We start from the raw sequence: 27,249 nt of genomic DNA, 5'->3' as shown, positions 1-27,249 counted from the left end.
TCCCACTTAGCATGGTGATAGTGCCACGCAACACCATGGAGGTTCTTCTCAGTGTGAAGGCCGGACCTTGGTTCCACTAGGACAGTGTGGTGGTTGCTCATACTGACACCGTCACAGACAGGTGCATCTGCAGCTGGCAGATTGGTAAGGATGAGGTGAAGTATATTTTCCCTTCTTGTTGGTTCCCTCACCACCCGCCACAGATCCAGCTATGCCCTTGAGGAGCCGACCAGCTCGATCAGAAGTGCAAGCGCCTCATTGCGTTGTCTCCTTGGCTTAAAGCAGGATCTCGCTTTGTTAGTGCACAGTCCGAAACTGTGACATGGGTGAAAAGATGTGGTTTTTACACTGGCGTTTCATTGATCTGCTACTTGACAAACTTGTTTTCTGAACATTTCTCTGCTCGCACCCTTAATGGCTTTGAGTGCTATGTGTGTCCTAACAAGCAGTGCATTTGTTTTCGGAATTGGAAGGGTGGGGAGACTTTGAAAATAATATTCATGAAGCAAAGTGAATTTGATGGTAGGCAATGTTCCCAGTGTGAAGGGAGGTGTAATGTTACTTTGGGGATAACTGGAGGGTGGATCTCAAGTGACAGCAATCTGTAGGCAGGAAATGTTGAATAATTTACTCCTTTCCCCTTGAATAAATTCTTTGTGTGCATCTTTCTTTTACAGAACAAGTAAGATGGGTCCCACGAGTGTAAGGAGGCCGGTGTGGAACAACAGCTTAATAGTTGCACTGTTTCTCATGGGATTGCTTTTCCCATGTTTGTACTCCTGCCACAGACAGATCGACCCCCTAACTCTGGGTCGGGCGAACCCTCAGTGTTGGGAATCCTCCTCCGCCCTTCTCCTTGAGATGAGGAAACCCCGGATAGCGGACACTGTCAGCGGCTTCTGGGATTTCATGATTTACCTGAAGTCGTCGGACGAGTCGAAGCACTCTGCTCTCTTCTGGGTCCTGGCCCAGCTCTTCTGGGACATCTACGTGGACTGTATGGTGTCACGCACCCATGGGCTGGGCCGGAGGCGGTTCACTGACCGTGAGAAGGAACTGACTGCTCTCCACACTCAGATCTCAGGCAGTAGGTCTTCAGCCACCTCTCGCTGTTCAGTCATCCATCAGCCCCCTCATTCCATTTACCCCCCCCACACCCCCACCTCACGCTCTCCACTCCTCCTGACCATTTTCCCGGACAGGCATTCACATGCGTGAGCCCTCGTAGCAACAACAGCTTGCATTTGCATGGCACCTTTTCACGTGCTAAAGTCTCCCAGGGGCCTTTCATAGAAGCTTCACCCACAAAAGGAGCATTGTGTACAGGCAGCCAAGGATGGGACTGAGAAATACATGTCAGGGACACTAGAGAGATGCGATAGGTGGAAGAAGCTTAAGGTGAGGGTGATAGGCCGGAGTGGGGTGGGGGTGGAGAGGTCAGAAAGAAGATTGCAGGTTAGGAAGATGGTGCTGAGTTCGAGGGATTTGACTGAGACAAGGTGGGGGGAGGGGAAATGAGGAAACTGGTGAAATCTGAGTTCATTCCTTGTGGTTGGAGGATTCCTAGGTGGAAGATGAGGTGCTCTTCCTTCAACCGTCGTGTTGCTATGGTCTGGTGATGGAGGTTGTGCTTGAGCAGCAGTCACGTTGTGAGACCTGAACAAAGTTGCTCTGCTTTTTTTCTTTGGATTGTCAACAGCCTTTTGTTCTCATTAGACAAACATTTTTCTAATCACGCATACTGCCCTGGATAATTCCATAGTTAAAAGCCGTCGCGAAAAGAACAGCCAGAAGGGTTGGGGTGAGTTTAATCATCTCACTGAGATGTCTGCACAAGAGCTCAATCATTGCTCAGTTTCCCCACCTCCACCCTAATCTTGGGCCAGCTTCTTGGAAATGGCACTGAAGTGGGCATTACCACAGCCCAGAATAGAGTACATTCCCTACAGTATGGAAACAGGCCCTTCGTCCCAACTGACCCTCCAAAGACTAACCCAGCCAGACCCATTTCCCTCTGACTATACACCAAACACCATGGGCAATTTAGCATGGCCAGTTCACTTGACCTACAGCTCTTTGGAACGTGGGAGGAAACTGGAGCACCCTGAATGTAGCCCACGCAAGGCACAGGGAGAATGTGCAAACTCCACACTGACAGTTGCCCGAGGCTGGAATTGAACCCGGATACCTGGCGCTGTGGGGCAGCAGTGCTAACCACTGAGCCACTGTGCTGCTCCTAGATCAGGTTGTCTTGTTAATTAGCTTCCAAAAACCCAGGAAAACCTTGCCGGAGGTATTTCCCGAGAAAACCCCAGCGTGTTTAACCACCTTCCCCGGCCTTTCTCCTCTTTTCAGGAAGCATTGACAAGGTTTAGACGATGGCCGCAAATTTTGAACATTTCGTGTCCCCCTGCCAGCAAAAATGGAAAAACTGTGGACAGTTAAATCTTTCATCGTTAACCCCTGAAGCTATCTAGATGTGAGCAAAACATTCATTGCACTGTTTCAGCCACTGAACAAATTGGCGTGCAGTTTATCAGTCAAAACTTCTAATTTTCAAGATGAAAACAAATTCTTGCCCTACGTCTATGCGTGTGTGTACGAATAGGTCTACAAGGCACTTTTCAAAACTCTTCCAGTGCTTCTGAGAGTAGATTAGACTTGTCAAATCAGGAGGAACCTGAAAAGAAATCAGCAATATCGATTTGGGGCAATTTTGTGGAGAGTTTTTCCCCATGAGCTCTGGTGAAACGTCTCAAGCTGTGCATCTGATTACATATGCACCCCTTCTCAATGGCACACACTCTCGCTATATCCTACTCCCTCGTTGGAAACTTTTGGGGATCATGCCCAGAAGGAGGCACCATATTTAAGCTCCAGCTGGGTGTGCCATGAGCTGCCTGTTACAGTCACGCCATTATGCCCCTAAGATGGCAGTCAGGGGCGGCCCGATTTGCTGACAGGGATCTACTGGTCCTGATGGATGGAGGAGGAACGTGGTTTTCCCACAGAACCACTGGAGAGAAGGCCGCGTCACCAGACCCTGCCAGCCTGGTCTGAAGTTGCCGCTGGGGTCGGTGTGGTGCTCAGACGAATGCCCGAATGCGTCAACATGTTAACGACCATCCGTGAGGGGAATGCCATTTCTGCTGCCTCACTCTAACTCTGTCAGTGCCCACACCATCCACACCACAGCTCCCGACCTACCATTTCCACCGCTGCACTCTGCACCTTCCCTCAATAAAAACGGAAAGAACTGCAGATGCTGGAAATCAGAAACAAAAACAGAGGTTGCTGGAAAGGCTCAGGAAGGCTCTGAGTATCTGTGGAGAGAATTTTTTTTTCGGCCCAGCTACCCTTCCTCAGATCTTCCCTCACTGGCTCTTTATCCACCCTGTTCCCCCAGGTCACTAAGCCTTCCTCTATCTGACTCACTCATTCGAGAGGCCTCCATCACTTGCAACACAGCCAACAATGGTGGCTAGCCATTCCCATCTCACCGATCGCCTTCCTTTGTCTCACTGTGGGACATAACAGTTCATAGCAACAGAGCAGAAAAGGGTGGTAGGGTCTCTGTCCTCTTGTCCCATACGAGGGAAGAATCCTTGAGCTGGTGGGAGAAGACGTGGATGGCTTATGAGGGAGCACTCCATGTCCTGACAACCAGGTCAGTTCCTCTGTGAACCCCATCATTGCCCTCCCGTTGTATTCTCGAGGAGGTCAAATTATTACCCGTATCTCACCGTGCTCTCACCTTACGCGGGCACCGATGGCATCCAAACAATCTCCGCTCTTGACGGGTCAACTCCGCCAGCTCAGGTTCTGCCTCCGCGCTGGGCATTCTTCACCCGTTGGTGTTGGGAGCACACTCTGGTGAGCAGCTCACTGCGAGAGCTCCGAGACAGGCTTGAGGGAGGAACGGTGCCAGTTTGCCAGCACTCGGAGGGCTGACAGAGACCAGGGGCCTTCCCCAGCCCTGGGGCAGGAGAGGAACTCGTGGCGTTGGCGATTGAGTACTTCATTCAGATGCACAAAGGTGCGGAGAACCCACAGGCACGTTTGTTGGAGGATGTCCCCTGACGCCTTCTGCACTGTGTCATCTGGATTCCGTGGCTGCCCAGGGGGAGCCATATTCGGTGACCCCCGATAGCTGCTGGATATTCACACTGACCTGCACTCTATCACTCTAACCATTGGCGCTCAGTACCAATGGTGAGGTGACAAGGGGACATGAGACTTTGACTCTTACTCTGGGTGCCCCTTCCTCACGAGGAGACAGGCTGGTGCCAGGCAGGGATAGACGCAAGTACAGACAAAGCCCCAGCACCCTGGTGGTCTCCCCTCAGGATGTTGCCACCTCCACCCTACCCTTGCAACCCCAAACAACCATGTGGGGGTTAAAGTTGAGGGACAGAATCCAGATGTGGCTGCAAATTCCACCCCTTGCCAGGGATTCCCACCCAAAACCCGCAAGTGGGTAGGCTCCCTGTAGCTCAGCTGCCAGATCCCAGCACTGCACCTGGAAGAAGAACACATCCTGAGGGCACTCAGGTGGCATTGGGGAACTTCGAGCTAAATGCGCTATGATGTTTTTTAAAGATGTTTTGTATCATTAGCAATGTGAGCGGATGTCACCTTAGCTGGAGCTCCAGAGATGAAGCCAGAGAGGCCTTCTTTTGGGACTGCCTGATGTTCCAATGCTGTCTGAATGCTAGCTATCCCTGTCGCTAGTACCCTGGCCAACACAAACATTTGCCAGGATTGAATGAAGAAGCATCGGATGTCCTGAAGACTTCCACCGGTTTGTAACCTTTACTTACATCAAACTGTGGGCACAGTGTCCAGGAATTAAACTGCTAAGTTGCATTTGCAATTGGGATCAAGTTGGTGTTTTCATGGAACTTTTATAGTCAGAGAAATGTCACTTCACGCAACACCGCCATCAGGTGAACGCACAAAGTCCCACACCGTTGCTCCAAGAACAGCTGGAGAATTTCTCCCTATTTCGCTCAAATTCTTACCCAACTTGCTCAAAGCTAACTACCTGGTCATTAGCGGGCAGGCCCAAGGGGCCGAATGGCTATTTCCTATTCCTATTTCTTCTTCTGCTGTTTGTGGGAACTTGCTTTGTGCAAACGGGTTGCTGCATTAGAACATCGCGCAAACACTTCATGAGCACATCTTTCACTGAACACTAATTTTGCTGAGGATGTGAAAAATCACTTTTTAAAAAGAAGTCTTTTTCTTTTTGTTACTCAGTTCAATCGTGATGAAGGTGGGGTCACAAAATAAATCAAGGATGTCTAAGATGATATACAAAATCATCGACTCATTGTTATTTTTCTCGAGTGAGTGTGTAACAAAAATGTAATTATTTATCTGACAGTACAGATTGATCTCAGGTAAAGTAGTTGTTTAAGACATGGGACTAGGAGCTGTGTTGATAACAACAAGAGCTAAAGGTGACTCCGAGTTCGGGTGTAAAACTGAGGAGTGAGCTCCGTGTCAGAATGGGCTGATTGAGATAAAGGATATAAATGTTAGGAATATCTCATTCTCATTTTGGTGACTGGTGCCAAATTTGAAGACTTTGCAGGGAAATGCACGGATTAGATTAGATTACTTACAGTGTGGAAACAGGCCCTTCGGCCCAACAAGTCCACACCAACCCGCCACCCACCCATACCCCTAACCTAACACTACGGTCAATTTAGCATGGCCAATTCACCTGACCCGCACATCTTTGGACTGTGGGAGGAAACCGGAGCAAACCCACGCAGACACGGGGAGAACGTGCAAACTCCACACAGTCAGTCGCCTGAGGTGGGAATTGAACCCGGGTCTCTGGTGCTGTGAGGCAGCAGTGCTAACCACTGTGCCACCGTGCCACCCACTAATGCAATATCAGCTCCAAGGGCAACGTAGAGTTTTGTACAGTTTGCCAAAACTGGTGAGAACCAATTGGCAGCTTGCCTTAGCCTCTTCCCATCATTCATTTCCAAGGGATCCAGAAGGCTCCGTGTCTGTCACATTCAGCTGTGGAACAGGAGGAATTCAATCCCCTCCCCCCAACAAAGGTGGATTTAATTTTATAGACACGTGCATACACACCCACACAACTCCTATCTGAGTACCATTTCTCCTTTTCTCCTCCCTACAACCAGCCCTCAAGCCACCTCCCGATCCTACAGTTCTCTCTGCTTCTGCAGTCTCCATAGAGCCCAACTTGTTCAAAGCTCTCCTGGATGTTATTTAAACCCTCATCCAGCAGGCCAGAGATTTTCTGGTCAAGTGCCTCGAGCGTGCTTGCGTGTCCTTGCTGTGTGCAAACTAGCCACCAATTTCCCTCCACAGTACTCACTTAAAGGGCAAGTACAGACAAGGTAGGTAGAATGGCCTCTTCCTGCACTAAGGTAGCCATGTTTCAAAACAAGTTTGTTGGCCACGTTAGTTGCCTGAAGTTGTGAAATAATAGAAAGACAAGTCCTATTTCTTTGGCTCCTTTTCTCCTCCCTAGGCTGAGTTTGCAATAGCCTGTATGTATTTGTGAAGCTCTTTGGCAGAGTTTCTTACATTATAGGCAATGAAGAAATGCAAGGTGCTACAGCGCAGTGAGAGAGATTTCCACCTTCTGCACATTGTTCCTTGCGGTGGGTTAAGTCAAGCAACCAGGGCTCACCTCCAAGGGGTAATGTGATCTGGTTTGAGCCAATCAGCAAACTGACCTTCTACAGGGTGCAAATCTACAACTTGTCCTCTATGCTCTATGCCTAGACTTTAAACATTTTCTTAGGACAGAGCATGTTTATTGTATTTTCAGAAGCTAGACCACTGATTCCATAGCTAAATATAACTGAGGGAACTGCTACTATTCACTGCTGCAACATTGACCACAGCCCCCCTGTTGAGGATACTGTGGGCCAGGGTTCAGTTGGGTTCCATTCCTTTGCCTTGGTTGGCAATGGCGCCTCCTGAAGGCTGACGAGGGAGTTGCCTTTAATTCCAACCTACTTGTACCATATTGCGATTTTAATGTGGCGGGGGAGGGGTGGTGGTGGTGTGTGCATCCATCATCACCACGGTCGGAATAGTCAACTAGCAGGAAAAAAGCTAAGGAAATTGGTCCCTGGATAATTGAGGTGAAGGTATTGAAGAGTTTAAGGTTCTCACGGTGCTGGACAGACCAGTGAAATCATCTCTCTGCCTAACACAGTCTTGGGATCAGAATGATGTGGAGGTGCCGGTGTTGGACTGGGGTGTACAAAGTTAAAAAGATCAATCAACACTAGGTTATAGCCCAACAAGTTTAATTGGAAACACTAGCTTTTGGAGCGCTGCTCCTTCATCAGGTGGTTGTGGAGTTTAAGATCATAAGACAGAATTTAGAAGCCAGGAACGGGGTGGCATGTTGGCTGAGTGGTTAACACTGCTGCTTAACAGCACCAGGGACCCGGTTTGATTTCACCCTCAGGTGACTGGCTGTGTGGAGCTTGCACGTTCTCCCAGTGTGTGCGTGGGTTTCCTCTGGGTGCTCTGGATTCCTCCCACAATCCAAAGATGTGTAGGTTAGATGGATTGACCATGCTAACTTGCCCCATAGTGTCTAGGGATGTGCAGGTAAGGTGGGTTAGCCATGGGAAATGCAGGATTACAGGGATGGGGTGGGTCTGGGTGGGATGCTCCTTGGATGGTCGGTGTGGACTCGATGGGCCGAATGGCCTGTTTCCACACTGTAGGTATCCTGTGATTTAAGACCAAGCTAAGAAATTGCTCACAGTCGAACTCTCAAGCCTTAAGCCTTGTGTTTGCTCCAATCTTGAGTATATTTAAGGCTGAGAGAGACAGATATTTGATCTCTCTCAGGGAATCAAAGGATTGGAGGAGCAGGCGAGACAGTGGAGTCAAGATTCGCCATGATTGTGTTGTACAGCAGCACAGCCACACGATCCACTCCTTCCCCATGTCTTGTGCTTCTCTGAAACCTTTGAAAATGTACCTCAGTCCCCACGCTGTACCAAGGAGAGAGAAAGAGAGTGTATCCCCACCCAGCCCCTGTATAAAAAATCCCAGAGCCTTCTATCTCTCCCCCCATCCCCAGTCAAAGTGCAAAACCCTTCACACCCCTCACCTCCCCCCACTCCACCTCCCCCTCAGCTCCCCTGTATGTCCCCTAAACCTAATTCCCACTGTTCCTTGAGAATGGTCCCATTGCTGTAGCCTCCTCTCACCAATTTCATTGGGCTACCATGAGTAGATGGACAGCAGGTCCTGACTGAAAGGAGCCAAGCTCTAAGTCTCCGACATTGGGTTCAATCTGCACAGCTACAGGAAGTTAACTTCAAACTTTCAAACACCCCTTTCCGTGTTCCCACATTTCAACCAAACCTTCTGCCACCTCTGGCACCATTCCCCAATTAGCATAATACCTCCCCTCCGCCTGCATTGATCATCCACTACTGATGAGGCTGTTATCCGAAATGAATCGGGTTCAATGGCTCATTTTAAGAATGGCCTGGCTTCCAAATTCATAAAGTGTCTTGTACAGAGAGGGACACGGGGACGGTAAGGTTTCACAAGGCACTCAAGTCCACTCCACCATTCAATTAAACTGTGGTCTGCCTGAATCGGTCTCCATTCACCTGCCTCAATCCCACATCCCTCGCCCAATGAAAATAAAAATCAATCTTAGAGTTTACATTATTTCAGTTGGGCCCCAGTGTTTCATGGGAGAGAGTTCCTTCACCTGGCATCATCCCTTCAACAGCCTGAGTCCGCCGTTATCCTTCAGACATCGATTTTGGTTTTCTTCCGTGATAAACGCAGCGCTGCCTCACCTCCTGGGGTCAGTTTCAGTTTTGATGCTTCGACGTGCTGCGCTGGAAACCCATCCAACCCTACCCGCTGCCAGTGCCCAGGTGGGTGGCAGTGGTGTTGTGCGCCACACCAAATTGTCACTGTGCCGACAGGAAGACGGTGCCAAGAAAAAGAAACTGTTGCCAACTCCGCGCGGATGGATTCCAGGAGGCTTCACCATACAAACCCCACCCACCCCCACCTCAAGCGCTTCACCCACCGCACTTTCACTCTTGGCCAATCATTGTCACTATCTATTGCCACCCCATTACCAGTCGGAAGGTGAATATGCTTAATACTTCATTAATTAAACAGCTTTTCTATCCCCATCAGTAACCTTTCTTGGTGTAGCTCTCAACCTTTTCAATTTTGCATTTCTTTTCTTGCAGCAGTTCCTGTGGGACGTTCCTGGGAAGTTGACAACATTGCTTCAAATCTGTGCAAGACTGTCCGGTGTAAAATGTATCGGCTCCCTTTCCAATCCTGGTGACGATGACAGGATTTCTTTGCTTCCTTTTTTTTAGGGTCCTACGTAGAGGGTCGATGGGTGAGTGATGCCAGGGAGAAGGAGGTGGTCCAAGACTGGGTTGGCATCCAAGTGTACAGAAGCGGCCATGGCATCATGCAGAACAGGATAGCGAAAAGCATGGCTCTCAAAAGAGACTCCATCCCCACATAAACAATCCTGCTCCTTCTCTGCACCTTCGGGAAATTCAGTAATGAACAAGATGGACGAAACATCCATGTTGAATTGTCCTGCCCCCCTCAAAAATTAAATTGTTTTCATTTCAGTACATCCTCACCGAATAGCGCTCTATTCATAAAACAAATGTCTTCAATTTGTGATGTGATACTGCTTTTAGTTTGTACATAAATAAATTTTACCAATGTTGCATCCAAGTGCTTACTTAAATCTAATTTACTCAAAAATCTATCAAGGCTACCATCCGAAAGAAAGAGGCTGTTTCAAATTAAAGCTAGCCGCATTTACCTATGGACATCCTTGGCTGTGCACCAGCATTTCTTGCCCGTCCCTAGTTGTCCTTGAGAAGGTGGGGGTGAGCTGCCTTCTTGAACCACTGCAGTCCACCTGCTGTGGGTTGACCCACAATGCCATTAGGGAGTTTGAGCTAGCAACACTGAAGTATCAGCAATGTACTTCCAAGTCTTGAAGAACTTACAACGGGTGGTGTTCCCATATAACTGCTACCCTTGTCCTTCTAGATGGAAGTGGTCGTGGGTTTGGAAGATGCTATCATCAGAATCTTTGGTGAACTTTTGCAGTGCATCTCGTAGATGGTACATATTGCTGCTACTGAGCATTGGTGGTGATGGAGTGAATGTTTGTGGATGTGGTGGTAATCAAGTAAGCTGCTTTGTGCTGAATGGTGCCAAGCTTCTGAAGTATAGTTGGAGCTGCACCCTTCCAGACCGGGGGGAGTATTCCATCATACTCCTGCTTTGTGCCTTGAAGATGGTGGATAGGTTTTGGAGAATCAGGAGATGAGTTACTCACTGCAGGATTCCCAACCTCTGACCCCGGGTGAATGCTGCAAAAGCTGTGGCCTTATCTTTTGCACTGATGTGCTGGGCTCAACTACATCTCTATCTGACTGTCTTCATTAGCACAAACCCAGAGGACTCTCAGGACAAATGACAGTTTTAGTCATTCTGAACTTTACAGCGTCCACTGCAGGATTGTTCAATGCTGTTCACAAAATGGCTGCTGTATTTTCTACATCACAACAATAACTGCATTTCAAAATGCACCTCATTGGCTGCCAGGTTCATTGGGATGGCTCTCAAATCCACCACATCCTCTTCCCTTATCATGCCTGCATTGGCTCTGAGTCCAAAAATGAGTTCAATGAGTTAAAGTTCTCACCCTTGCTTTCAAAGCCCTCTTTGGCATGGCCCCTCCCTATTTGTAATCTCCTGCAGCCCCAAAATCCTCTGAGCTCATTGTGATACTTGAACTCTGACCTCTTGCACCTTTGCAATTTTAATTGCTCCAATATTGGTGGGTGAGCATTCAGGCTGAGGCCTAAGCTCTCTCCTGCTACAATACACAATAGACAATAGGTGCAGGAGTAGGCCATTCTGCCCTTCGAGCCTGCACCACATTCAATGTGATCATGGCTGATCATTCCTAATCAGTATCCTGTTCCTGCCTTATCTCCATAACCCTTGATTCCACTATCCTTGAGAGCTCTATCCAACTCTTTCTTAAATGAATCCAGAGACTGGGCCTCCACTGCCCTCTGGAGCAGAGCATTCCACACAGCCACCACTCTCTGGGTGAAGAAGTTTCACCTCATCTCTGTCCTAAATGGTCTATCCCATATCTTTAAGCTGTGTCCTGTGGTTTGGCACTCACCCATCAGCTGAAACATGTTTCCTGCCTCCAGAGTGTCCAATCCTTTAATAATCTTATATGTCTCAATCAGATCTCCTCTCAGTCTTCTAAACTCAAGGGTATACAAGCCCAGTCACTCCAGTCTTTCAGTGTAAGGTAATCCCGCCATTCCAGGAATTGACCTCGTGAACCTACGCTGCACTCCCTCAATAGCCAGAATGTCTTTCCTCAAATTTGGAGATCAGAACTGCACACAATACTCCAGGTGTGGTCTCACCAGGGCCCTGTACAGCTGCAGAAGAACCTCTTTTCTTCTATACTCAATCCCTCTTGTTATAAAGGCCAGCATGCTATTAGCCTTCTTCACTACCTGCTGTACCTGCATGCTTACCTTCATTGACTGGTGTACAAGAACACCCAGATCTCTCTGTACTGCCCCTTTACCTAAATTGATTCCATTTAGGTAGTAATCTGCCTTCCTGTTCTTGCCACCAAAGTAGATAACCATACTTTTATCCACATTAAATTGCATCTGCCATGCATCTGACCACTCACCTAACCTGTCCAGGTCACCCTGTAATCTCCTAACATCCTCATCACATTTCACCCTGCCACCCAGCTCAGTATCATCAGCAAATTTGCTAATGTTATTATTAATACCATCTTCCATATCATTAATACATCTTGTAAAAAGCTGCGGTCCCAGCACTGATCCCTGCTGTACCCCACCGGTCACTGCCTGCCATTCCGAAATGGAGCCGTTTATCACTACTCTTTGTCAGCCAACCAACTTTCAATCCAAGTTAGTACTTTGCCCCCAATACCATGCGCCCTAATTTTGCTCACTAACCTCCTATGTGGGATTTTATCAAAAGCTTTCTGAAAGTCCAGGTACACTACATCTACTGGATCTCCCTCGTCCATCTTCAGAGTTACATCCTCAAAAAATTCCAGAAGATTAGTCAAGCATGATTTCCCCTTCAGAAATCCATGCTGACTCTGACCTATCCTGTTACTACTATCCAGATGTGTCATAATTTCATACTTTATAATAGACTCCAGCATCTTTCTCACCACTGAGGTCAGACTAACTGGTCTATAATTTCCTGTTTTCTCTCTCCCACCTTTCTTAAAAAGTGGTACAACATTAGCCACCCTCCAATCCGCAGGAACTGATCCCGAATCTATCGAACTGTGGAAAATAATCACCAACGCATCCACGGTTTCTCGAGCCACCTCCTTCAGTACCCTGGGATGTAGACCATCAGGCCCCAGGGACTTATCAACCTTCAGACCTAACAGTCTCTCCAATACCAATTCCTGGCAAATATAAATTCCCTTAAGTTCAGATCCTTCAGCCACTGTTACCTCAGGAGATTGCTTGTGTCTTCCCCAGTGAACACAGATCTGAAGTACCAATTCAATTCTTCTGCCATTTCTTTGTTCCCCGTAATATATTCCCCTGTTTCTGTCTTCAAGGCCCACCTCCTCACTTCTCTCCCTCACTCTCCTCCTTTAAGACTTTCTTGAAAATTAGGCCATGTTATTGCTCAGCCCTCTTAATCATAGATCATAGAGTCCTACAGCACAGAGACCCGAGCTGGTCCATGCCAACCCAAACTGGTCAACGCTAACCACATTTCCCTGCACTTGGCCCTTAATTTCACCCTTTCGGTCTAGGCCTCACATTTTGAGATATTGAGAGTCTGCTAAGTGTCTGAAGACCAAAAGGCCATAAGAAATAGTCCTGCACCACCATCCAATAGAATCACGGCTGATTTGACATTTCTCACTTTCCTGCCTGTTCCTCATAATCCTTGAGTGACCTACTGATCAAGATCTCACACTTAGATATACACAAGGTCTCTGCTCCCACAGCTGTCCGTGGCAGAGTTCCAAAGATTCATATCTCCTTATTCCGATCTCACATTGGCAGCCCTTCATTCTGAGACTATGCCCTCTGGTCTTAGACTCTTGCATGAGGGGAGACAGCTCTCAGCAATAACCCTGTCAAGTCCCTTATGAATCCTCGAGGTTTCAATGAGATCACCTCTCATTCTTCTAAACTGAGTAGAATCCCAACCTGTTTAGTTTTGCTCATAGGATTGTCCCTCCATACTAGGGTTCAGAATCGAGGAGCAGGAGAATCGATGTTTCGGACAAAAGCCCTTCCTGATTTCTGACGAGGGGCTTATGCCCGAATCGTCGATTCTCCTGCATCTTGGATGTTGCCTGACCTGCTGTGCTTTTCCAGCAACACACTCTTGACTCTGATCTCCAGCATCTGCAGTCCTCACTTTCTCCTATACTAGGGACCGTCCTAGTGAATGTGCTCTGAATTGCCTCCAATGAAATGATATCTTTCCTGAAATAAAAAGACCAAAACTGCTCACAGTACTCTCGATGTGATCTCATCAGCACCTTGTACAGTTGCAGTAAGACTTCCCTACTCTTCCCTATCCTCCAATCTCCTTGAAGTATAGACCACTATTCCATTCACCTTCCTGATTACCTGCTGTCCCTGTCTGCTAACTTTCTGGGTTTTGTGCACAAGTATCCCAAGTCCTTCAGTGTTGCAGCTTTCTGTAGTTTTTTTCTCCATTTAAATAATACTCTGTTCATTTGTTCTCCCTTCCAAAATGAACAACTTCACATTTTCTCACGATATACTCCATTTGTCAACTTTTTGTCCACTTACTTAACCTACCAATATCCTCCAAGTCAGGAATATGTATTGTAAACAGTTGCTGTCCCAGCACTAATCCCTGTGGAAGCTCACTGGTTACAAGGGAAAAGGACCCCTGTGCTCATTCGCTGTTTCCTGCCCATTAGCTGATCCTCAATCCACACCAATAGTTTTGTATATTTTGACAATTTTTATTAGTTACATTAAGGTGCTAATTAAATACAGGTTGATGCTGTTGTTGTTGAACAGAGCCATATAAATGCAAGTAGTGTCCTTTACAATGTCCTTTGCTCATACACAGGGCATAGTCCAACAACTAGGCTTCTGTTATCTCCAGCAGTCTTTCATGCAACTCACGGAAAACACTGTCATTAATTTGCAAGAGGAAAAGCAGCTTACTCTCGCTTTTCATTCAACCATCTGCATTAATTAATTAGTTACTCTTACACTTGAATGGAATGTTTCAGCTGTGGAAAGCAGTACTGTGAAAGCATTTACTGGACGATGGATAGATAAGAATCACGCCCTTTAATCTCGCCGAGTGTTTATTAACAGACTGGGAGAGCCGCTTTCGCGGACAGCTATTGGCCACAGGAGCTGCGGCAAGATGGCGGCGCGGCTGTTTGAAGACTGTGAACACGTTGCCCTGTACCTGAAATACCGGCTTCCCTCGCCCTTCCAAATCCGCAATCTCATCCTCGACTACTTGCAGAGAAAGGTGAGAACGTGGAGAAATGAACCGGAGCGGGTCCCCGGGAGATAAAGAGGTCAGCTTAAGATAGGCACAGCAAAGGTCAACAGCCTTGACTTGTCAGGATTTGGAAAGTGATTGTCTCAGCAATAGGTTTGTTTGCTGCTGCTATCCTAATGTGCTAGTGAGTCCCAGCGGGTTATCTGAGCGGGGCGAATTTCCACTCTGTTGTGTTGGTAGTAACTGACAATGTAACTGCAACCCTTCGGCACTTTTCCTTTTCTTTCTGATGGTCATGTGGATCCATAAACTGTCCTTTGCTGTCACCCAGCTGCCCATGAGAGACCATAGCTGTTAGGGTTAGTTAGCTGTAAATGACATGTAAATTTCCAGAACTGGGGGAAAAAAAAGAGTCAAAGCTATCTTCAAACACATCTGTGTAAGTTCCAAGGCCCCTTAATAGGAGCAGGCAGACTACAAGTGGCATCCTTGCAAGGAATTGTCAAACATTACCATTCTTGACAACTAGAGTAGAGGATACAGGCAGGAGGGGACTGGGATTGTGTGATGGGGACTAACACATGAGGCAAGGGGATGGGGACTAACACTGAGCTGGAGTGAACACGACGAGTACAACTGCCTCCTTCTGTGCGAGAACCACTCCAGGGTTTTGTGCGTAACCTTTGCATCATCAATCCCACTGATATCGACAATCTGTGGCCCATGTTTATGTAGTTAGAAATAGGAACTAAAGTTTTATATGAGTTGAATGTTTCAGTGGGGAAGCAGGCTGGGTAAGCAGGCAGTGTAAGAGGGTCCGCATGAACCAGTCCATGTAGTCTGAGCAAAACGTATCTCCTTTACAAGCAGCCCACAGATTTAAAAAAGAAGATAGACTTCTCCCTACTGGAAGTTTGAAATGTGACTAATCAAACGTCACAGGACTCCTCAAGTAAGCAAGTTAAGTCTCATAACCCATTTGTGCTGTTACCTGATTAAGAATTATTTACGATTCCAACCAACACTGTCTGTCTCTGGATGTGTCCAGAGTTCTATCCTTGTCCGTGTTGTTCTCCAGGAGTTCTGCTACTGAAGAAGCCTGGATTTGAATTCGTATATTGTTTTCTGTCCTTCAAGTTCACAATGTAACACCACGGATGATCCTTTATATTCGGTCGTAAACAATAGTGCAAGCCTACAGCTTGCCTTTTAACCAGAAGTAGCTTCCTTGTTATATTTGGCATTGACTGACAGAAGACACAACTTTGCTCTCATTAACTCCTTAAATCCTCCTTCAGGGCAATCATTTGTCCTTATGGCATAAGGCAGTCAGTTATCAAGCAATTGTTAAAACAGTTTTGCTTCTGTAGCATTGACTCCTTCTTCCCTCATACATGGCTAATTGCTTTCAATTCCTGTATAACAGCGTGTCCTTGTCTCTTAGCAGTTTATTGCTGGTTCTGTTAATTCATGAACTGTTACTAGCGAACGTGCCTTCAGCTGCCTGGCTCCGAAGCTCTGGAATTCCTTCCCTTAACCTCATCTTCTAAGACGCTGCTGAAAACCTACTTCTTTGACTGACCTTTGGGTCCCCTACAACGTCCCCTATATTGCCTCCTTATGTACCCCCGTGTGAAATTCGGCTCACCAATTGGTTAGGTTAACAGTGCAATATAAACGCAAGTTGGGGGTGGAGACATAGAGGTGCACAGCACGGAAACAGACCCTTCGGTCCAACTCGTCCACGCCGACCAGATATCCCAACCCAATCTAGTCCCATTTGCCAGCACTTGGGCCATATCCCTGTAAACCCTTCCTATTCATATACCCATCCAGATGCCTTTTAAATGTTGTAATTGTACCAGCCTCCACCACTTCCTCTGGCAGCTCATTCCACACACGCACCACTCTCTGTGTGAAAAAGTTGCCTTGAGGTTCCTGTGAAATCTTTCCCCTCTCACTTTAAACCTATGCCCTCTAGTTGAGGACTCACCCACCCCTGGGAAAAAGACCTTGACTATTCACCCTATCCGTGCCCCTCATGATTTTATAAACCTCCGCACGGTCACCCTCAACCTCCAACACGCCAGAGAAAATAGTCCCAGCCTATTCCGCCTCTCCCTATCAAGCTCAAGCCCTCCAATTGTACATTGTGTGACTTCAACAATTAGACATGGGATTACTCAGCACAGAAATTCTCAGGTAGGGGGGAGGGGTTAGCAGGGGTGTGTTTAACTAAAAACATGGTTCTTTTTTCAGAAGGGCAAACCCTTCACCCTGGCAGTGGATATTGGATGCGGCTCAGGTCAGAGCACCAGGGGATTGGCTTCTTACTTTGAAAAGGTGGTTGGGATTGATGTGAGTGAAGCTCAGATTGAAGAGGCGAAGAAGGTGGATGGACCCGATAACGTCTCTTACAGGTAACTAACGGACACGAAAAACATCCCTCCAACCTGAGCCCCGTTGATGGCAATGGGGGGGACTGAATCCCATAGAACTAAACAGCCTCAGGCATAGAGTCATAGAGCTCAGAGACAGACCCTCCTGTCCAACCATTCCATGCTGACCAGAATCCCAAACTAAACCAGTCCCACATGCCTGTGCTCAGCCCATATCCCTCCAAACATTTCTTATCCATGGACTTATCCAAATGTCATTTAAATGTTGTATCTATATCTGCATCCACCACTCCCTCTGGGAGTTCATTCCACACAGAACAAATGCGCCTCGTTGTCTTCTGTAAAACTTTCCCCGAGTCTTGAAATCCCTCAACCTAGGGAAAAGACATTTGCCTTTCAGCTTATCTGTACCCCATATGATTTCATATGCCTCTATAAGGTCCACCTCATGCACTCCAGTGAAAAAGTCCTGGTAAGTCTGTTCTGAACTCACTCTCATCCATCACCCCTGCCTGTCTCTGGCCACATCCAGTCTCAGTCCCCCAAAGCCAGCCGCAGACATTAATCCCTCAGATCCCTCCCTAACCAACACACCCTCAACTCCCACTTCGAGCTCACCTCCCCCCCCTCACAGGTCGCAACAAGATGGAACATCCAGGGATTGTCACGTTTCTGCTGGAATTCAGTCATTGGCTCTCAATGAACTGCATACTCTGGAGATTCAGCAGGGGTGGCGCAATGTGAAATGGGAGGCATGGGTTCTAGGTTGACTGCCCAATCAGCAGGAGAGTGCGCCTGACCCCCTACCCACCTACCCACCACCCCCCCCAACAAAAAGAGAACTCACACAGAGACAGTCCCCGCAACAGACAACAGGAACACCAATCTCATTTCCAGCTGTAAATAAATAGCCATCCCCTTCAAAGTAACATTCAAACACTTTTTTCCATGTTCCTAGGCTTACATTGTTTTATCATTAAGATGGGCGGGGGTGTCGTCACAAATGCACAAGTTGGAGAACCACTGCACTGCATTGTGGGATAGCCCAGGACTGAACGATGGCACGGAAATATTAAAGAGTGAATTTCATTCCAAGCTGAGCAGAAACATACACATGAAGATTGGACTGTTTGAAATTCTCACGTAGTAAAACAATCTGGCTGTGACGTTTTGCCAAACACATTTCACAACCAGTGCTCTGGGCCATCTCCCGACACCCAGCTGTGATTAGGTCTCCTGGCTTCACATTAACCAGAACCCCCCCCCAAATAAGGGCCATCCATCCAAAACACCTCCTTCCTGATGTTCAGGCTTTCACCTCTTGCCCCAGTCATCATTTACTCCCGCACTGAACTCCTTATCGTTCCTCACCCTGGAAAATGTTCCATGACAATGAACAAACTGAATGGTGATTCGCCTCTGGGAAATCTGAAAGAAACAAATTTGAGTTTACTGAAGGGGCAGCTAGGAAGGGCATTGGTGGGGGTAAGCGGGCTGGATCAAAGGCAGTCTTTGGGCATTTCCCCCCTCCCCACCACAAAACGTATCCTGGGTAGACCTTCAACTGGCTTCCAATCATCTTATCCAATTATCCCAATGGACAGCACGGTGGCTCAGCAGTTAGCACCACTGTCTCACAGCGCCAGGGGCCCAGGTTTGATTCCATCCTCAGGCAACTGTGTGGAGTTTGAACATTCTCCCCGTGTCCTCGGCGGTTTCCTCCCACGGTCTGAAGATGTGCAGGTCAGGTGGGTTGGCCTTCCCAAGGCTGGCCATGGGAACTGCAGGGTTACAGGGATAGGTGGGGATTGGGTCTGGGTGGGATGCTCTTTGGAGGGTCGGTGCAGACTGGATGGGCTGAATGGCCTGCTTTCCACACGGTAAGGCTCCTATGATAATTTGCACTCAATCAATGAACGATTGATGCCTGCTGAGGTACAAGGTGTCCCAGAGATATCCAAATAAATGCCACTGAAGCTGTTGTATTCCTGTGTTTGTCGATTCCCTTCACAGACAGGGCCTGGCGGAGGAGCTGGGATTCGAGGATGGTTCTGTCGACCTGGTAACAGCAGCAGAGGCCGCACATTGGTTTGACTTGGAGAAGTTCATGAAGGAAGTTGACAGGGTTTTAAAGCCCAAAGGCTGCCTGGCTGTCTATTGCTACCGAGTTCCCTTTGAAGTACATTACAATGACTGCTCTGAGCGATTGACCCAGATTATCCAACAGGTAGGTAGCTGACTGCGGCCAGCTGAGCAACTGTAAGAGAATAGGATCAATCTATGTCTAACATGGGGTTTGGTTCATCAGTCCTTTCACTGCCTGCGGTCCAAACTAATTGTACGAAATGTTTCTTCTTTCCGAGGATGTAACTCCGAAGGTGGACGAGGGAGATCCAGTAGATGCAGTGTACCTGGACTTTCAGAAAGCTTTTGATAAAGTCCCACATAGGAAGTTAGTCAGCAAAATTAGGACGCATGGTATTGGGGGCAAAGTACTACCTACCACCCACCCACCCACCAGGGAGGCTCACGCTGCACCCAGTTGTGACCACTTAAAGGCCTCATCACGCCGCCACAGGGTTTATGAAGTTAGGGATACCTGTGCAGAGAGGGAGGACCAGCAGCGCAGGCTTCAACTCGATTAGTATGTCGTGGCTGTAGACGCACCAATGAAATCATGGGTTGGTAACCTTTGGAATACTGCGTGCAATTCTGGTCTCCCTCCTATAGGAAGGATGTTGTTAAACTTCAAGGGTTCAGAAAAGATTTACAAGGATGTTGCCAGGGTTGGACGGTTTGAGCTAAAGGGAGAGGTTGAATGTTCCAGGGCAGCTTTCCCTGGAACATCAGAGGCTGATGTTATAGAGCTTTATAAAATCATGAGAGTCATGAATTGGGTAAATAGATAAGATCTCTTTCCTAGGGTGAAGGACTCCAGAACTAGAGGCAGAGGTTTAAGGTGCAAGGGGAAAGATATAAAAGAGATCTAAGCGGCAACTTTTTCATGCAGAGGGTGGTACGTGTATGGAATGAGCTGCCAGAGGATGTGGTGGAGGCTGGTACAATTGCAACATTTGAAAGGCATCTGGATGGATATATGGATAGGAAAGATTTGGAGGTGGTGGCAGGTGGGACTAGATTGGGTTGGGATATCTGGTCGGCACGGACGGGTTGGACCAAAGGGTCTGTTTCCACATTGTACATCTCTATGACTCTGACTCCAAATGGAGGCTGTAGATTTCTACTGACCGGAGTCCCAAATGTGACTTGTACTGATTTTAATCTCATGGCCCCTGCATGTATTCTACGTTGACATGGTTAACACTGTAATAGGCAGCTAAAAGCACCAGATGTACTCTATGACACAACTGCATTTTTAAGTTTTATGTCATTGGCAAACTTTGCAACAATGCTCTGCACACCCAAGTCTGGGGTATGTTCTGTACACCCAAGCCCCGAGCAGTGGTCCTAAAACTGATCAGTACATGCCTCTTTGAACTGTATCTCTATTCCTGCATCATGAGTGTCAAAATGCTGGAACTCCCTCTCAAACAGCACAGCGTGTGTGTCTACTCTCTGAAGACTCCGGTTGTTCAAAAAGATAACTCACCACTGCCATCTCAAGGGCAATTCAGCATGGAGAAATAAATGCTGGCACAGCCAGAGACACTCAGATCTAAGGAACAAATGAAAACAAAATCTGAATCTATCCTGCTGCTCCTCTGTCATGGCGGAGGGATATTGGTGCACTCAGGGCCACACATCCTTGTAACCTATACACATATTAGTCACTCACTTCTTGGTGGGTATTGAATGATAGCATGACCAGTTTTCTCTTGCACTTCCTGTTCCCAGACACTGAAGTCCCTGGCTCCCTATGCGAGTGAAAGAAATCAGATTGTTCGGAATGAATACAAGGAAATATTTGATGTAATCACGTTCCCTGATAAAGAGAGGTGAGACCAGATATTGAGACTAACAAACAGATCTGAAGAAGGGTCACTGGACCTGAAACGTTAACTCTGCTTTCTCTCCACAGATGCTGCCAGACCTGCTGTTTTTCCAGCAATTTTGTTTGTTTCAGATCTCCAGCATCCACAGTTCTTTGTTTTATATTAATGCAACAGACTATCTTAGATTTAAGCTTTAAGGAACGGGGGAGAGGTACTTGCTGAGTTATTGAGCTTTAATGTTCATGTTCTGTGCTCTTGTTCCAAAACCCATGAGAGGAAATGCAATCTCACTATCGATATATTAAACATCCCCATCAAACCTCTCAATCTGCTTGGATTATCACTCTGCAACTTACTTCAGCTGGGCTAAATGTTCCCAGTGTGTATGCAGACATCCCTGAGTGTTATCGCTCATGCTGTGTCTGTCCACATACATCAAAGAGACATTGGTTGATGTTACAAGGCGGGTTTTATCCTGTCCCCCTGAAACAACACTCTCTGTAATGTTGGGTTGGATTGGTTAAAGGAGATCACACCATACATTACAGGTGTCGTACATTACAAATCAAATCTCTAGGACGGATGTCAATTGACTAAAGGGATTGGACAGGAATTGTCAGACATTTTCTGCCCCATTGGTCTATACATTTGTCTCTGTTTTCTCCCCCAACTCTTGCAGTGAGCCCTATGATCCTGGATGGATGTTGGGGGTAGGGGTGTCTTCATTGTCACGCATCAGAGAATCGCAATGATCCATCACACCATCATTCTCAGGGTCTTTCTCCTTCTCCTCAGCTTCATACATTTTTATCCTTTTCACTCATGGGAGGTGGCTGTCGCTGGCTGGCCCAGCATTTATTGCCCGTCCCTAGTTGCCCTGGAGAAGGTGATGGTGAGCTGCCTTCTTGAACCACTGCAGCCCACCTGCTGTGGGTTGACCTACAGTGCCCTTAGGGAGGGAATTCCAGGATTTTGACCCAGTGACGGTATATTTCCAAGTCAAGATGGTGAGTCGCTTGGAGGGGAACTTGCAAGTGGTGGTGTTCCTATGTATCTGCTGCCCTTCTCCTTCTCAATGGAAGTGGTTGTGGGTTTGGAAGCTGCTGTCTGAGGATCTTTGGTGAATTTCTGCAGCAGTGCATCTTTGTAGATAATACACACATTGCTGCTACTGAGCACTGGTGGTGGAGGGAGGGGATGTTTATAGAAGTGCCAATCAAGCGGGCTACTTCATCCTGGATGGCATGGTGCTTCTATAGTGCTGTTGGAGCTGCACTCATCCAGGCAAGTGGGGAGTATTCCATCACACTCCGGACTTGCTCATGGTGGACAGGCTTTGGAGAGTCAGGAGGTGAGTTACTCACTGCAATATTCCTAGCCTCTGACCTGCTCTTGCAGCCACTGTTTACGTGGTGAGTCCGATTCAGGAACTGGTCAGGGACAAAGTCACAGCTGACACCACCATAACGATGTCACGGTCTCAACAACAAAAGGAAGATGGAGGTTAAAACTGCCAAGAATGAGGAGTCACTCAGTGCAGAGAGGGTGGGTGGGAAGGAAATCTCAGAGAAACCTCAGGATCGGGACAGCAGGTAGGGAATGAAGATGTTTATAGGCGAGGTTGAAGGATTAGCACCAGTGGAGCTGCTTAGTGGAGGGGAAGATATCAGAGGAGCTGGGTGACAGGGCCAAGGTAAGACTTTGGTGATAAAGGCCACATGTCTGAGTGGGGGAGGTGATGGAAGCTATCGCTAGGCAGGGACGCTGCAGTTAGGAGGAGGCCCCAGATTTCAGTCAACAACAAGAGGCCAAAGGAAGGACCTTGTGCAGGAGTGAGTGGAGAATCCGAAGGGAAATGCAGTGTAGGTTTATTGATCAACCCAACAGGACTGGGTGTGTTGGTAAGATTAGCCATCCACAGGGAGAAAGGTCATTCAGAGAGGATGATGAGGCACTTGTTACCTCCCACAATCCAAAGATGTAGGTTAGGTGAATTGGCCATGCTAAATTGCCTTAGTGTTCAGGGATGTGTAGGTTAGATGCATTAACAGAATAATAGGATAGGGGAATGGGTCTGGGTGGGATACACTTCGGAGGGTCGGTGTGGACTTGTTGGGCCTGTTCCCACACTGAAGGGATTCTATTCTATGATAAGATGTGCCTGTCCATGTTGGTGCAGAAACATTCTGTGTCGGTGCATAAAATATGCACCTGTCCCTGCACAATGTTACCTTGTGGAAACATGCAAGTCCATCAGCTCCAAGTAATGTGTTAAAGGCCTGAAAGTGGTATCTGAATTGGATTGAGAACAGAAGTCATGGTTTGGCGAGATGGGTAGTTTGTCGGTGCTGCCTTGCGTGGGTGAAAGGTTAAGGAGGCTAGTGGTAACTGTGGAACATACAGGGACATTCTGTGGGAGAGGCAGCTCCATGATGGCCAGGTCACAGCCATGGGTGGCACAGTGCTCCCAATCTTAAACAGAGCAGATGGGCAGTAGATTAGCTCAGTGGTTAGCACTGCTACCTCATAGCATCAGGGACCCGGGTTCGATTCCACCCTCGCGTGACAGTCTGTGTGGAGTTTGCACATTCTCCCCATGTCTGCGGAAAGTCCAAAGACGTGCAGGTTCAGTGGACTGGCTATGGGGAATTCCCCCATAGTGTCCAGGGACATTCAGGAATAGCCATGGGAAATGCAAGATTATGGGGTTTGGGTGGGATGCTCTTTGGAGGGTCGGTGCAGATTCAATGGGCTGAATGGTCTCTTTCTGCACCGTGCTGTCTAATTTCTCAGTGGAGAGGAAGAGAGTGGAATGTAAGTCTGGCAAGTTGTTGCTTCAAGGGGATGGGAAATAAGGTAGGCCCACAGAACAGTGAGATTCAGAAGTCACCGTTTATAGCTTCAGGGGAAAATCGAGACAGCTTTTCCCAAAGCTGAGGACCTGACTTCTTTTACATGCTCCCTCTATTTCGTCATCATACTTCCATTAATCTCACCACAGCCAAGACAGGAAATCTCATCCTGTCTTCACAACGATTTTGATTTGTGTCTTTAAATCCAGCTAGGATTAATTTTGACTACAGAGCTCCAAAACATAATTTTTAAATGATTTAAAAAGCAGTATCATTATTTTCCGAATGTTATCGATTTATTCAGTTTGAGCTTTGATTCTTAGTACGGCAGGAGTTTAAAAGAGCACTTACAGATTTGTGACAGCAGAGGGCAGACCAGACCATGATACTCAAACCTATTGAACCATCTAGTGTACTAAAGCAGTGCACTCAACCAATCTACCCATTAGACCAATGTTTAAACAAAAGGCCAAAGTCTTTGAGGACTCCAGCCTCGAATGTGAACTGGGTGCAGTCATTGTTGGGAGAAGCAGTATTTTGGACAACTAAATTCGCCCTTCTCTACTTTCAGACCTTTCCCTGTGTGAGGAATTGACTCTAACCGAGTCGGAATTCAGGGCAACAAAGCGAGTTGTCTCTACGGCTTGAAAAAGTACTTTTCAAAACAGGAGGCACAGTTCATTCTTTGGCAAACTGAAGCAGGCTGCAGAAAGAAAATTGATGAGTTGGAAGAATGGGCTAATAAATGTGATTCAGTGCTGGCAAATCAGGGAGGGGATGGATTTTGATTAAGTTAATAATCATATCGATACCATCAATGGGAGTAGGGTCAGTGCTTGACCTGCCGAGTGCTACCTGCACTTCCTGTTTCCACATTTGAAAAGGAATTTTTTATTTCTTTTCCAGGGTCGATAGCATTTCATTCAAGCAATTAGTGCCAGTCTTGTGGATCAAAGGCTTCTTCGAATCCTTGTCTTTCTACCAAACATTTCTGAAGAAGGACCCGGAAGCTGCTAAAGCCACCCTCGAAATGATGGAGAAAGAGTAAGAGTTATCGTGGAAGTGGGAAAATTAATTGATCGGCTTGAGTGGTCAAATAGATCAGGATATGTGCACAGCGAGACCACTGGGGCAACTCAGTGAATCTTGGGAACCACAATCTGTTTCCTGTCAGACCTTGCTGGGCTGGTCCACTGGAAATCAAGTGTTCCCCACTATTCCCGGAGTCATCATAGAAGTTGAGGATTTGTAAAAGTGCACAAAATTCCCCAACGTTTCCTGGATACAGTTTAATAAAAAGCATGGAAGCAGGTTTCTGCACTTATCACAAATTGCCCTTTAGTAGAAATAAATCGATTCCAGCTACAGGTAAACAGTTATGCACTGTCAACGTAAAACTCTACTAATTAAAACTTATACATTCCCCCTTGGATGCAGACAGATGTAGGCAGGGGAACAATAAAACACAAATTATGGATGGAAGGAAAACTGGGACAGCAGTTGGCAATCATTGTTCCAAGAATCTGTTGCTCTGATTCTCCTGTGGATCAAAATGGCGTGTCTTAGTCTTCCCTTTTCCAGGAGCTTTTACTGGTTTGCAAAAGACACAGGGTGGCTGGTTCACCAAAGAAAGACCTGTGTCTTACTGGCTAACGGTTACAGCCTATGGCAACTGCCAGAGAAAAAATAAACTGATTTTCTTCAGACTTGAAGTGGCTTTTACTCTGGAGAACAGAGAGAGTGTTGCCGGTGGTCTGAAGGCTCTTATTGAGAGCCCCGCACTGCTCAGCTACCTGAGAGCCAATCACATTGTTGTTGGCAGGCAGAAGACTTTTGTCATTGGTAACTGGTCACTGATCCACAAACCAATCTGCTTTTCTTGTTGCCAAGCAGATGTCCATTTATGTACAGCCCTTTAGCTGCAGTTCCTCTGCAAACACTGCTGTACAAATAGTATTCACAATGATTTGGAGATGCTGGTGTAGGATTGGGGTGTACAATCACCTGATGAAGGAGCAGCACTCCGAAAGCTAGTGCTCCCAATTAAACCTGTTGGACTATAACCAGGTGTTGTGTGATTCTTAACTTTATTCACAATGAAAGTGTCATGTTATTTACTTTTGTACTAGGCAACTTTAACTCAGCCACAATTAGGGAGATTTAAACAATCCTTGGATAAGCACATGGATGATTTTGGGATAGTGTAGGGGGACGAGCTGAGAATAGTTCACAGGTCGGCGCAACATTGAGGGCCAGAGGGCTTGTTCTGCGCTGTATTCTTTTATGTTCTAGGCAGTGATCCTCTCAATCTCTGGTTTTAAAACAGGTCTTTTCTCATTTCAGTTTGCAATTAAAAAAGCCACAAAAATTAAAAGCTACAGTCTTTACATTCCTGATCTTAATATGATTTAAGGTCTGAGAAAGGACAGGGGAATGGAAAAGGTGTTCAATCCAGTACATTAAGGAAGTGAACAAACAAGGACACAAAAGATAGCTAGGATTTGCAGGTGCCAGTGTTGGACTGGGGTGGACAAAGTTAAAAATCACACAACACCAGGTTATAGTCCAACAGGTTTAATTGGAAGCACTAGCTTTCAGAGCGCTGCCCCTTCATCACAACCACCTGATGAAGGAGCAGTGCTCAGAAAGCTAGTGCTTCCAAATAAACCTGTTGGACTATAACCTGGTGTGTGATTTTTAACAAAAGATAGCAGCAGGATTAGACCACAAAGTCCATCGAGTCTGTTCAATACAACCAAGGCGTGGAACATTGAAAAGCCTTTGGGGGGAAGACAATGCCAATGATTCACTCCCCTAGGAGTGACGAAATTTCTCCTCCTCTCCATCCTGAATGATATCTGCTTAACCAGAGATTGTGTCCCCCTGTTCCAACAAGAGAAGGAAACAATGTCTCAGTATCCAGCCCTGAAAGACCCACTGTCATTGTCTGTGCTTCGATAAGGTTATCATCCAGTGAATATAATCTCGATTCACTCAGTCTCTCATCATACCGTAACCTTTTCACCCTGGGGGGGGGGATCCAACTTAAGTGAACTTCCCCAAGCCCATGTTATCCTTCCTTCCCTAGAGATTGGGGGTGAATTTTACAGCCAGTTCTGAGTTGTGGGACCAGCTGTGCTTCGATGAAGATGTAGAATGTTAACATTTTCCCAGTATGTTCCAGTCGTTATTACGTTAGCCAACTGAGTGTATTTTCCAGGCATTTAACTCATGACATTTTTATTTCTTTTTTAGTTTTATGCAGGCGATGGGAGTTTCTTCCAGGGAGACTGTGTTGGAAGTGAACTGGACTGCTTTCTGTTTACTGGCATGCAAACCCGAGTAATATCTACAACCCTGTCTCTCAGACCAGTTGCGTCAAGTGATGATTTTAAATCTTAAGTAAGACTTTAACTCTGTGTTTCACAATGTGGACATTGGTAAAAGTTGGTTTGTACA

At 46.9% G+C, this 27,249-nt stretch overlaps 2 protein-coding genes across 2 annotated transcripts; both read left to right on the top strand.

Moving 5' to 3' along the window:
* The first annotated feature begins 780 nt into the window (after nt 1-780).
* On the top strand, nt 781-9,610 carry LOC132817586 (protein FAM237A-like). The gene is made up of 2 exons (XM_060828092.1): nt 781-1,087; nt 9,378-9,610. The coding sequence occupies exons 1-2, from the start codon at nt 862-864 to the stop codon at nt 9,530-9,532; spliced, it is 381 nt and encodes a 126-aa protein (XP_060684075.1). The 5' UTR covers nt 781-861; the 3' UTR covers nt 9,533-9,610.
* Nucleotides 9,611-14,502: 4,892 nt separating this feature from the next.
* Nucleotides 14,503-27,136, top strand: LOC132817664 (putative methyltransferase DDB_G0268948). Its single transcript, XM_060828164.1, has 6 exons — nt 14,503-14,613; nt 16,849-17,006; nt 18,999-19,212; nt 20,841-20,941; nt 24,697-24,834; nt 27,046-27,136. Exons 1-6 carry the CDS (start codon nt 14,503-14,505, stop codon nt 27,134-27,136), a joined length of 813 nt encoding a protein of 270 aa, XP_060684147.1.
* The last annotated feature ends 113 nt before the right edge of the window (nt 27,137-27,249 follow it).

Source organism: Hemiscyllium ocellatum, chromosome 7, assembly GCF_020745735.1.
Source record: "Hemiscyllium ocellatum isolate sHemOce1 chromosome 7, sHemOce1.pat.X.cur, whole genome shotgun sequence".
Classification (NCBI taxonomy): Eukaryota; Metazoa; Chordata; class Chondrichthyes; order Orectolobiformes; family Hemiscylliidae; genus Hemiscyllium; species Hemiscyllium ocellatum.
Note: the sequence above shows the minus strand (reverse complement) of the source record. Positions and strands in the feature narration are given on the sequence as shown.

Excerpts from the sequence above, each read along its gene's own strand:
- LOC132817586 (XM_060828092.1), top strand. The coding sequence starts at position 862 with ATGAGGAAACCCCGGATAGCGGACACTGTCAGCGGCTTCTGGGATTTC. Across the intron at positions 1,088-9,377 it reads CCACACTCAGATCTCAGGCA|GGTCCTACGTAGAGGGTCGA; the intron begins GTAGGTCTTCAG and ends CCTTTTTTTTAG.
- LOC132817664 (XM_060828164.1), top strand. The coding sequence starts at position 14,503 with ATGGCGGCGCGGCTGTTTGAAGACTGTGAACACGTTGCCCTGTACCTG. Across the intron at positions 14,614-16,848 it reads TCGACTACTTGCAGAGAAAG|GGCAAACCCTTCACCCTGGC; the intron begins GTGAGAACGTGG and ends TTTTTTCAGAAG. Across the intron at positions 24,835-27,045 it reads CTCGAAATGATGGAGAAAGA|TTTTATGCAGGCGATGGGAG; the intron begins GTAAGAGTTATC and ends TTTCTTTTTTAG.